The following is a 13,561-nucleotide window of genomic DNA, read 5'->3' on the forward strand; positions in this document are numbered from 1 at the left end:
TAACAGATTACTTTTTGCTGTAACGCAGTAGTGTAAGGCATTACTAATCAGTTTTCAGTAATATTTTACTCAGTACATGTTCAATAGCGCTTGCCTTACAACACACTTTTCGCCCATTATTTAACTGCTCAAATGAAAAAAACAAACAAAAAAACCCAGCAAGACTGAGAGACCTCAAGGAATCAAAAATGCGTCAGTAAAGTTCTAGTTCTTTCCTGTTGGTGTTCAGCCAATGGGCGAAGATGACAGAAGACAGTCCATTGTCCACATGGACATATGCTCCTTACCAAGCTAGTTAGCATTAGCATGATCCTTGTGATCAGCAATGACAAGGTAAGCTAACATTTCTTTGACTAGCTAGAATTCTTTATCGATTGTGGATTTATCTACTGGTGTCCTCTGAGCCACGCTCCCTGTTTGAACATGTAAAATGTTGAAAAAAATGCAAGTGTTCCTACTGGGATTCGAACATCGGAGACCGTAGTGTTACTTACTGAGCTATCCGTCCACATGTACTTCAGGTCGCAAATTTGGGTGTCCCAAGACTCTGCTATCTTTTATACTGGGGGGGGGGGGGGTTCTACTGTGCAAACTGTATGTAACTCAAAACTAATTCAGGAGTCATGTAATGCATTACAATTCTGAGACAGTAATATTGTAAGGTAAGGAATTACTTTTAAATAACAGTAACAAGTAATCTGTAATGTATTACTGTTTGGAAGTAACTTGCACAATGCTTGTTATTTAGGTTTTTCTGTATTTGCAAAGGTAGTTTTTCTTGCAAACCATGCTGTTTTCACCTGTGAATCATAGGACATTTTTTGTAAAACCTGTTTTAGCAGGAAATTTTCTCCACAGAGTAAAAGCCCTATTTCCACCAAATTTGCATTAAAAGTTGTATGAAATCAGTTTTTTTTTTCCATTTCGTGATGTTCACAATGCAAATCTTTATCCAAGAACAATCTAAGTTTGCCGTTAAGTGCTTCTGCAAATGCTTTTTACTGTTGTAAATCCTTCACTCAAAGCTAAACTTTACTCGTTGAAATCCCCTCAAAGATCGCGGTCGTAATGAGGTTCCATTGTCATGGCGGACAAGTCCTTGAATCAGTCTTCTCTTCTTTCTGTCTTTCTTCTTCTTCTAATCCCCTCTGGTCTATTTTGGTCGGCCTCCTCTCAGTCGGCCGTTTCTATTTTCTCTCAAATCTTTATCTTCTGATGCCATGTGGAATCTCTTCTTGCATCTTTTGTCTTCTGGGAAACAAAAGATTAGATTTTTTTTTCCCTTTTTTTTTTTAGTGTTTCTCACTCTCATTGCCTCCTCCCTCTAGCGCTCAAACATCGGTGGCGTTAAGCCGGGTCGACACCACATCATGGCTTTCCAGAACTATCTTCTTAGCCCTTCCCCCTCCAACTCCAACTCCACCACCTCCTCCTCTTGCAGCTCCTCCTCCCCCTCCTCCTCCTCCTCCTCCAATAGGGTGGATGCTGTCCAGCCGACTGCCCCGCCCCCTCTCACCTCCTCTGCTGCACTTGAAGACGGCGACGAAGGCGGCGCGGTAGTTACGGTTCATCCAACCGTACAGCAGCGGGTTAGCGAAGGTGGAGCACATGGCGACCACGTGGAAGATAGTGTAGAGCAGGCGGAAGTCGCGCATGTCCAGCACCGAGCTGTCGATGTCTGTTGCCAGCTGGAAGGCGTGGAAGGGGAGCCAGCTGACGGCGAACACCACCACCATGGTCACCAGCATCTTTGTGGTCTTACGGCGCCGGCGGTGGCGCTCAGAACCAGCGCTGCTGCCGCCGGTCTCTGCCGGACTGACGTGGCCTCGCAGTTTGGACCAGATGTGGGCGTAGGCAAAGGAGATGATGGACAGTGGGAGGAAGTACTGAAGGATCAACATGGAGATGCTGTAAATGGTGCCATCGGTGTTTTTCCCCGGCCACTTCTCTGTACAAACCTGACACATTAGAACAGGGACAAGGTCAACGCTAATATTTGGTTTAGCATTCACATTTTTAACAAAAAAAAGGGTATCTTGAATGCATATTAGCAAAAGTAATAAAAATTAGATATGAACATTTAGCTTTAACTGAAATAAAACTATAGCTAACTCTACAACTCATTGAAATTGTATATCTTTACAAAAATAAAAAAATAAAAATTGTAAAAAAAATGGCAACATATAGAGTGTTCTAAAGGTTTCTACAAGTTAAATTTAAGATGTTTTGAGACCTTTTTAAGATGACTTAGAGCAGAATTTAATGCCCATTATACTGCCAAACATAAGAACATAAGGCCTGTTTTTCACTTTCAAAATGAGCTGTGTCTTGATGTACACTGCTAATCCACATTTAGCTATGTAAGCCGTTTTGCTAGCACCACACATAAGCGCGCAAGATAAACCTGAATCAGAGAACATACGTTTAAACAGCTCTGTGATTCTATTATTGGCATTGTAGGACATGTGTTTAGCTACTGTAGTTAGAGTCCACAAAACCTCTGCTTTTCGAGTTGGGGTAGAACCAAACATTGTTTGGGGGTCAATTCGCATCCTCATGTAACACGGTAAAAATTACGCACTACTATTATTTTGAATGTCTTTTTATTCTCTCACAGGTACATTTTTGGAATCGAACTAATTATGCAAGGCAGAGTGTTTCACAAAAATGACTGCTTTTGCAAAATCATTGCGATTCATTTGTTTAAATGGGCAGGTTCTGCATGTAATGCCAGTGGACACGATGGATTACACATGAAACCTGAAATGAGACTGAGATTCATGAAAAACTCACGTCTGGGTTAGAAAAAGTTATAAGTAAGATTGTTGATGTAGCACTTCTACTTTTACTCGAGTATATATTTTGCAGGATATTTGTACTTTTACTTAAGTACTAAGCTTCAGCACTTCCTCCACCACTGATGTATTGTTACCTGGATGGTGTGTCCCTCCAAAGTAAAAGAGCCGTACTCTCTGAAGATGGCCAGAGGGCTCGCCAACACGGCGCTCAACACCCACGTCAACGCTATCACGCCAAAACAGACGTCTTTACGCATCCTGGTCTCCAGGTGGTACACAATACACCTGAAATACAAAAGTGAGAAATAAGCAGAACAAAGATGAGCGTGTCATTCATTAAAAGTTCATTCATGTTTTTAGTGCAGTTTTCCCATAAACACTTTTTTTTCCTGTTTGGCGTGCTATATATACTTGCGTACTCTAATAATATTAATAACACTACATATCCATATCTTGCGTGTGGGATGTAATTGTGAATAAGCAGATTTGTCTACTATTAGGCTAATTTTTTTCTTTCTTTACTTTTTATATTATTATTATTATTGTTATTTTATTTATTTATTTTTTTATTAAATTATTTTTTTAAAAAATTTAATTATTTTTTAAATTTTACCTTCTTTGTTCTATGAGTACTTTGCTATTTTTTATCACTATCATCAAGTATGTCATGTAGGACCAGGGGTGGGAAGAACAGGACATGCTTAATGCCTCTGAAATTGAATATTCAAATGTTCAATGTAACTTAAATTTGAGCCAAACAATAATAAATAAATATGTAAAAAAAACCAAAACAAAACATCAGTGTCTTATGGAAGACGGGTGTCAAACATACAGCCCCTGGGCTAAAACCGAATTGATTCTCTGCAGCGCTCGTGAACCCTCGGGAACAAGCATTGCATGTTCCAGTACTCTGGAGGTGTGGCTTTGGGGGGAAGTCTGAAGAAAGGGGTTTGGACTTTTAAATTGTGTATTTTCAGAATGTAGCTTGCTCCAACCAATTTTCTAGTATCTTCTACCCTACCTTTAATTTCACCATTTTAAGTAGCTAACGTCTAGGGCAGAAATTGTTCTCCTCTATTTATGTCCATGCTGGATTGTTAATAAAAACCGAGGTTAGCTCTCTTTATTATCCACAGGTGGAATCCAGTCTCCACATTTTACTCAACATAATACACACGGTGCCTAGCATTAGCATTAGCTTTAGCACAATATCATTGAAAGTGCTCTTTGATTGATTGATTGAAATCTTTATTTCAAACATGTAGACAGTGAAATCAAAAAAAAAATGAACCAACAAAGTATAAGTACTGGTGCATAAAAGGTTGATAAGTAAACAAAATAATAATAATTAAAAAAAAAAAAAAATAATAATAATAATAATAATTAGATAAATAAAATAAATGAAATGAAATTATACATGCTCGAAAAGGAGTGGGAAGGAGTAAAAACTTATGTATTCATACCCCAAATCTCTATTCCATATTATCACTTTACAGCAGCTATTATTTTATATGAATATAATAATAATAATAATATCACATATCCTTTTTCCTATATACACTAATATGATAATACCCATTTACAAATTATCCTACCAGATATTAATAAAACAAAAAAACATATACATATATAATATAAACACATATAATATTCTATATTGTCCTATATAGTACTATAGTAATAATATAGTCATATATCCATATTTAAACTAGATATTATCAACACATATGTGGCAAAGCCCCACTCTGAAAAACAACCGGACATCTTCTCTGTATTTTGTAAAAATCATTTGTTTATATTTGTTTTTAAACTGTTTGATGTTTGGACATTGTCTTCATCAGTTCTGTGATCAAAGACACCATATATCTGTTTTTAAGAAATCGGTAAACTCAACAAGGAAGGATCTGGACACGGAATAGATAAGATTTATATGTTGATAAATCAACCTGTGTTTGCACAAGAGATTAGTTGGACATATTTAGTTTATTTTTCAAGCTTTGGCAGTAAATTATCTCCACAGAATAAAGACCTATATCAGTGTTTATAATGTTCAGGAATGAATATCTCTACCCAAACACAGCCTTAAGTTTGTTCTTTTACCGTTGTGAATCATTTACCAAAAGCTCAACTTCAATCACACAAAAAAATGAAAAAATAAAAAAGATGAATTGTCGTGTGTGGAGCTGGTCATCATTATGTGGTTGTATCCTCACAGCAGGAGATGCCTTTGGTTGATCAAGGTCTACATCTGATGGTTTCCTGTGTATGGACTCACTCCCAACAAAAGGCTTTAAATCACCTAAAACCATCTTCTATCAGACAGACGTCAGTGGAAAATGAAAACCGCAACTTTTCCTTTGGTATCAATCAGAAGGAGTACAACATGGTGCATTTCAGTTCATTTGGCTTAGTTGACTCTGACGTCTAACTTCTACATGACAAAACAAATACCAATAAAATGTGAAAGATGAAAGCAAAAAGTACTAGGAGACAGAAGGAAAACAAGAAGTAAAGAAACTAACACAAAGAGAAACAAACATGAGTTAATGAAAAAAACAACCAAAAAAAAAAACCCTCTAACGAACAAAGAAAAAAACAACCCTCTGAAACAGGTTTCACAAGCACAACTTTAAGCTCAAAAGATTTACTTTGTCCCAGATTTTCCTTTGCATCCCTGGACAGGTGGAAACAAAAGGCAAAGAACAACAACAACAGATTGTGGACGCTGTCGAGTGCTCTCGGGGGCCATCAGTGCTTGTAAAAGAAGAGTTAAAAGGTGAGTCCAAACTTTATTCAAATGGTGGATATTTAGTCATGGGTATCAGACCCAAACTCCCAACTGTGATGATGTTCTGAGGATTTCTAAAGCAGGTCTACAGGTTTAAATGAGTGGGTTACTCAGCACGTTCATCCTCCAGTAACAGCTCCAAACCACACCACAGCCTGGTGGTGCTGTTGGAGTGCTGAGGCCATATGGGGGGGGGGTATAAACATGAGGGATGGGAAGATTATCTGATACACATCAATACGCCGACGCACGTGCACGGTCCGAGTGCACCGGTAGAGAAGCTGCGAGTGAATGAAAAGTTTGGAATGATATCGTGATGCATCGGTTATTAAATGTTTGTATCAATAAAATTCGATCCGTTCAATAGAATATACTTTAACTCTCATTTAGAAGTGTTACTCTTTATTTGGGTAAAGTTTTTCTTTTCTTCAGACCCACGTTAACGTGCGGTGTGGATTCACGGATCTGTACACTGTACACGTCAGTCTGAGCTCTGCTCATGCACTGTGGTTCGAGTGCTGTGGATGAATACTGTAAAGTCTGTATGTGAATCTGACAGACTTAGAAGGAGGTGACCACATGTGGTTACTGAACGTCTACTTTTTACTAGATCAGCTGTATTGAATACTGCCGTACATAAAGGAGATACTTCCTTAAACAGTGGCATACATGTCTACCAGTGCATCCCAGAATACCTTGTACAGGTGTCTCTTAAAGTGAGAGAACCTTTTTACGTTTTACCTACATTACAAATACATTTCATTACAAATTGATTCGATCAGGGAGCAACAAGTTGAGTGTTACAAACATGTAGAGAAACGACTTTGGAAACAAAGTCCGAACTTTTTCACTGACTGAATGTGAGGCACGTGTTCTGAAACTGAACTAAAGACACTTTGTGAAAAGTCATGGTCTTATTTGATAAATAAATAATCAAGCTCATTCAATTGCACTGCATATTTTTTTTCCAGAATAAATGTGTTGAATCAGAATGTGCTTAATCGCTCTGTATCGTGATTTGGGTGTGAATTGTATCATATCACATCGCGAGGTGCCACACGTATCTATAATATATCGGATCAGAGATGCTGTATCGAGATGCATATCGCATCGGCCTTACAACTAAGACTCCCCACCCTAATAAACACAGTTCCTTAATGTAAGAAAATGTCCTTGCCTTTGATTTTACGACTGTGCTACTTCAAAGCTGATTTACCGATGCCACACCCCCCCCCCCGAGCCCCACCCACCTGTGGCGGTCCAGGGCGATGACGTTGAGTGTTACCGTAGAGACGTGCACCGCAAGCCCCTGGGCGTACGGGAGTAGGAAGCAGAGCGTGCTGCCGAACTTCCACTCCCCCTGAAGGGTGTAGACCAACGTGAAGGGTAGACACAGGGTGTTGACCAGCAGGTCAGCTGGAAACAACAACAGGACAACAGGTTAAGAATGGAAACAACAACCACACAACAGGTTAAGAAACAACCTTTACTTGTTTTTATTTCCTGTTTCATGTTCTTATCCCATTTAATAGTTTTTTTTATGAATATTCTTTTATAATCTTAATTCCTTGTCTTGTTCCTCTCGTTTCTGTTTCTTTAAACAATAATTTTAGGTTTTATTGTGGATTCAGTCTAATGTTCGGTTGCTGGTTTTGTCCGTTGCTATATTCAGTTGCTGCTTGTTGCTTGTATTTGTATTTCACACTTTACGCAGCACACTGTGCCTCCATCTGGACTGAAACCGTTTCCGCTTGTGATTGATATGAACCTTTTATGTGTTGAATGTCATTTTGTGCCGTACTGACCCTAAATGTCCATGCGACCTCTGGGAAATGACTCTATTTAATGACGCATGACGTACATGAATTAAACCTATGACCTTTGACCCCTTGTAAGACTGTTGTCATGGGTTCGCATCAATATTCCACTGCTGTTGTAATGAGGTGCTGCTTAACATGGTTTTGTGAATCTACATGCATTACCTGGTGACCTTTGACCCCTGACGTAACAGTTTCAACACCCTGTTTCTCTAATTTCACAACATTCTGCTGATTTTTTAAATAATTTACATAGTTGGGATTAGAACATTTGTTTAATTACTGTTATTACTATAATGCCTAGTGCCACTAATATTAGGTGTTACATTCAAATTAACTGTCGCCGCTTAATTTAGGATCTGTGTCACAGCAACAACACGATTAATTTACTTTTCTAGAACTGTGAATAAATGTAGTAAAAGGGGTTAATAAAGCCGGTTGTGTAACTGGTATTTGATGTCATGGTCTTTTAAAAAAAACCTCTGCATGTTCTTGCCTTTATCCGCTGTGTTCCTGTTTAAGCACCAACACAAATACAGGATGAAACAGATGGAACACAGGGTCATCTGAGGACACACACACGCACACACACAGAGAGAGAGAGTCCACATCTGTCTCGACCTCAATAAACAATAACGAATCAAATACACAAACGTCCCCTCTCTATGAGCATATGTGCATTAATACATTACTGAATGACACCCCCCCCCCCCCCCCCCCCCACACACACACACACACACACACACACACTGCCACCACCCACCCACCCACCTACCCCCCTGTCCTATTTGTTTTAATACAACCGCAGTGGGATGAGGCTGAGAGACGTGAAGGGAATGTGTCCACAGCATCACAAACACACACATCATCTGATCATGATGTGTACTGTTAAAATGTCACATACAGATAAATGGAATCATTTACCTCCACAATAACAGTCCTTTTTTTTTTTTTTGCTAATTAACCCTTTCATGCATGAATTATGAGAACCTTAATGGGTCAAAATGCAGTAATGTCCCATCAGAGAGCAAACTTTAATTGATCGCCATTCCAACATTTATTTCAATATAAAGTAGCTCTGTGTTTTGGATAATCCCTTATAGTCCAACTAAAGCAAAAATGAATTTAGAAATAAAAATGTGGGTCAAATTGTCTCTAAAATGTCCCTTCAGAGAGATTTTGAATACCGTTTTTTGACCCTAATCAAGTTATTTTTCCTGAGTGTTTTTATTCCTCTTTAGGCATGAAAAAACACAATGAGATCGAAAATTTTTCTATGAATCTATTTTTCACGGAGTTGCAAAAATATCCACTCAGCTGCACATCATGCATTTAATTTTTGAAGCAAAGAAACATGTATTTACCGATATACTGAGTGAAAAGTATGAAATACATTTTTTTTAATGCTGCCAATCTGGTGTTTTGTCACATTTTAACATACTATACAGGGTGGGGAAGCAAAATTTACAATATTTTGAGGCAGGGATTGAAAGACACTGTATGACCAATTAGTTTATTGAAAGTCATGAGAATTTATTTGCCACAAGAAAATGTACATAATAGAAAATGTTTTTATTCTATGTGTCCTCCTTCTTTCTCAATAACTGCCTTCACACGCTTCCTGAAACTTGCACAAGTGTTCCTCAAATATTGGGGTGACAACTTCTCCCATTCTTCTTTAATAGTATCTTCCAGACTTTCTCCTAATAGTTTTGCTCATAGTCATTCTCTTCTTTCCATTATAAACAGTCTTTATGGACACTCCAACTATTTTTGAAATCTCCTTTGGTGTGACGAGTGCATTCAGCAAATCACACACTCTTTGACATTTGCTTTCCTGATTACTCATATGGGCAAAAGTTTCTGAAAAGGTATGGATAATAGTGTTAGGTATGATTATGACATCAATATATGTTTGGTTTCAAAACAAGTGACGTAGTGCCTGCTGAGAAAAAACAACTAAATGCTCATTGTAAATTGTAAATTTTGCTTCCCCACCCTGTAATATTAGTTATTACTCACTTTACACTTTAAGCCCGGATAAGTAGAGTTTACTCAAAAAATTTGAGGCAAGTGATTGCACTTAAATGATTTGAGTAATGATCGACTAATCAGTTGGTTTAAGTGGGTTCAACTTTAATGCTAAAAGTATTGCACTTAAACTATTAAGTAGAAAACTCTAAAAGACAAGTAATTTGTGCTTTAAATCTGTTGTAAAATCAACCCCACTATCCGACCATTCAACTCAGCATTTTAGGTTACACTGACTAATTTTCTCAATTGCAGCCAGATTAATTTATCACTGATTAAACAACTTTTTTTCAAGATAATCAAACTCAAATCCTATTCCTAACCCAAAAGAGTTATGAAATTATTCAACTTAATATATTGTAGCTTGAATGGAAGTTAGCTCAATGTCATTTGCCAGTATAGGAAGTGGTTTTAATTTGACAAGACATTAAGATTTCCATTGTACAATAACAGTCTTAGATGAACAGGAAAGCCATTGTTCGTCCTCTGGCTCTGACTCATGGTGCAGCTCTACAAAAATACAAAAACAAACACAAAAAGGCCGATAAACACTGCCATACACACATTAAATCCAAATTAACACTAACACCACAACCCCGCTGAACCCCTGCACAGAAAAATAACACATTTTCAACAACATGCCCAATACCCACAATGCAATGCAGAGATAAAAAGGTGTGGTCGTGACTAAAACTTAGTGATTTAATTTCATTCAACTTAAACTTTTTCGTACTTTCAACTATGTCTACAAATTAGTAGAATATACTGAACATTTTATTGTAACGTCATAAAACTTAAATCATTTAAGTGCATTGTAATTAAAGCATTTTAGTAAATACAAATTCCAGGCTTACAGTGTATGGAGATAATATGCAAAAAAAAAAAAAAAAGTTTTTGTTTAAGAAAAATGGTTAATTACAGTCTATTAACAATAACAAGCAATTCATTTCCACTCAAACATGTTAGTGCAGATTGGGTTTATCAAAAACAGCAAAGTTACAGTAATGGTATGAATTACAATGGGGATGATGCACTAGTGTCCACTGTGTTGGCTGATATGGAACCAAAACAATAAAATCCATAAATATATAAGAGAACAGCTGGAGAATAGCTGTGTACTGTAGTGGCCACTATGCATGAAAGGGTTAATAACCTGTTAATGTGAATCCATGAGAATGAACCTTCTGCTAATATTCTTGTTTTCATAGAGTACAGTTTTTTTCTTCCTCTTCCTTTATTTTCTCTCTTTTGTTCCATCATGAACCTTCTGAAAAAATGCTCCATAGACTTGTCATAAAACCCCAACGTGTCTAAATGAGCTAAACTGTTGGTTTGTGGGTCGACTGAACCTGTCAAATAGTGATGCTGGTCCAGGGGATCACATTTTAGTCCATAGGGCAGGGGTGTCAAACTCATTTTAGTTCAGTTCCACATTCAGCTCAATTTGATCTCAAGTGGGCCGGACCAGTGAAATAATAACAGTAAAAAAACGTAAAATTCTATTATGATCAGGTTTAGATCTACAAAGTTTCCTTAAAAATCTGAATAACATGAACAACTTGAATTGTCTAAAGAAAAACAAGTGCAGTTTTAACAATATTATGCCTCGGTTTATCAGTTTATCATTTACACATGTGCATTACAATCGCACAAAAGATTTAGTAAGACTGGTATTGTAAATCAGTCTTAAAATAGAGAAATTCTTACTTTGTTCACTCTTCTAATAATGTTTCATTGTAAGTACAGTCTCGGTCTTGACCTGCCTTGGACTTGGTCTTGATTTGGTCTCAACCTTTAAAAGTCTTGGTCTCATCTTGGTCTCGGATGGTGCGGTCTTGACTACAACACTACTAATTCCCATAGTTCCCAAGGTGTTAAAAAGATAAAGGACCAACGGTTATACTAATATATGTACATTTCTGTGTAAGGTTTAATAAAGACAAAAAAACAGCTTCTGCGATTTAGTGTGAACTCCCTTTGCAATTAACATGTCTTTAATGAGATTTATTTCATTAATTAAGTGATGTTTTATACCAGGTTTCATTCAACACATGGCAGATGTTTTTAACTGTTTGTGCTGCTGCTTTTTATGGGAGGTCACATAGAGGTCACACTAAATATTGACTTTAACCTTTACAACACATTTACTTCAGTGTTTTTGTGCCTTTTAATTCTATGCACATATTTCCTGCACTTTCTTGTTGAATATGAATAAAAGAGAAATAATGGATTTATAATTATAATAATAATAATCCAATCCAATCCATTTTTATTTATAAAGCACAGATTTAAATCAACACAAAGGTTTCCAAAGTGCTGCACAGTAAAATAAACACAATAAAAACATAATAAATAAATAAATGAATGAATAAATGAATAGACTACCCCATATAAAATATCTGTGCACATAAAATCAACAACCTATGCGATGTGATGATAATAATAATAATAGTGATAATAGTAATAATAATAATGATGATAATAATAATAATAATAATAATAATAATAATAATGATGATAATAATAATAATAGACTTTTACACATTCTACTGAATTTCTGCATCTGTCTGTATATGTATAACCTTTATGTGTGTCTGTGATTTGTTGTAAATATCATAATAGGCTAAAATACATGAAAGAATAGAAATATTTACGTCTCTGTGTGTGTGTGTCCCTGTGTGAGCTGTGATAAACAGTGTTTATTTTTTTGTCTGTTTTTGTGTATTATTCTGCTCATCCTTGTCTCTTTCCCTTTTACATTATCTCTAAAGGTGGATCCTATACAACACATTCCAACCATCGGATTACATTGCAGGTGGAACATAATCTCAGTAAATCCAGTTTTAGTTTTAGTCACCGTGCACCTGGAAACAAGAGAAAAAAAGGCTTAAGCTTGTTTCATTTGATCCCTTTTATCTCTGTGATTTTCCGTCGTTAATTACCTCGATCGGGGAGGTTACGTGATCCGACGCGTTTCAATCAGTTCAGCATGAAAAAAAACAACAACCCAAAAACATGATTTTCATTAAACTTGATGACAAGGTCTAACCCTTTCATATCCGGTCTGTTTTGGGAACCTTAAACTTAGTCCTAGGTTTAAGGTTAAACCAAATAATGTCTAATATTCATTGCTTGTAGGAATTGAGGCACTCGGAATAGGGCTGAGATTAAAAAGCCTTCATAGAGGGAATGCACATACGTCACTTCCCCCCTGGGCCACGCCCCTCTAAGTCAGACTGAGTGGCAAAAACAAACCGGCTCAACATGGCGGAGCATAGCAGTAACTACAGCGAGACCGGGAAAAATGTGGAATATAACATGAAATTAAAGACAATTGGACTGGACATGGATCCATACAAGCTACCAAACAACAAGTGGTCTACGAACAGTGATATGTGACCGGAAATCACGTATCCTGACATTTATATGAACCTGATTTCAACGCCGGGAAAATCCACAATGCAAAGGCTGAAAGCATACAAAAGACAAAGAGTTGCTGACATCCTCGTCATGGTTAATTAGAGGATTCCAGCTGGTGAGTGTTTTCAACTCAACATACTATTGTTTTGGAGGTTTTATGTCAGTGCAGACGTATTTTCTTGGCGGTGATTGCCAAGGTAAAGGCCCAGCAGTAGTGCTCACAGTTCACGACTGATTTACTGGAGTTGAACCCTTAGTATTGACCCAAGTGAGTGGATGATCTACTGGTACTGTGGAGATTTAAGTAGAGTTTACATCAAATACTTGATACAACACAGATCCAACAGCTTTGTGCTAGAGTACCCCCTTATTTGGAAAACTAGGTTAGCCTCAGTTTAACCTGTTTAACCCTGACCATATTTTCAGGGGAAAAACACCTAAAAAGACATACCCATAGTAAATGAAGAACTACTTCACAATAATAAGGTTCATATGGATGTTCTTGGTGTCTGTGGACATTTAGAGACCTCACAGAATCTATTCCCATCTTCTAAAATATTGTATCTACTAGTATGCCTGAGTAAACTGTAACAAACTAAAAGAGAAATTAGAATTTTTTATCCTCGCCTGTTTTTTTTCGGCTGGATTGATGATGATATGCATAAATTAATTGTTCGTGTCAGAGATTTTTAATAGCGTATATTTCA

General features: G+C 37.1%; 1 protein-coding gene across 1 annotated transcript in view; it reads right to left on the reverse strand.

Annotated features, from left to right (window-relative positions):
• Nucleotides 1-874: 874 nt before the first annotated feature.
• The window catches only part of npy2rl (neuropeptide Y receptor Y2, like), a 117,802-nt gene continuing 105,115 nt past the window's right edge, over nt 875-13,561 (reverse strand). The window contains exons 4-6 of the mRNA XM_030162805.1: nt 6,837-7,002; nt 2,933-3,083; nt 875-1,958 (exon numbers count right to left, since the gene is read on the reverse strand). Coding sequence (XP_030018665.1) covers nt 1,332-1,958; nt 2,933-3,083; nt 6,837-7,002 — 944 coding nt within the window. The 3' untranslated portion in view covers nt 875-1,331. The remainder of the gene's footprint in view (nt 1,959-2,932; nt 3,084-6,836; nt 7,003-13,561) is intronic.

This window comes from Sphaeramia orbicularis, chromosome 18 (assembly GCF_902148855.1).
Source record: "Sphaeramia orbicularis chromosome 18, fSphaOr1.1, whole genome shotgun sequence".
Lineage (NCBI taxonomy): Eukaryota > Metazoa > Chordata > Actinopteri > Kurtiformes > Apogonidae > Sphaeramia > Sphaeramia orbicularis.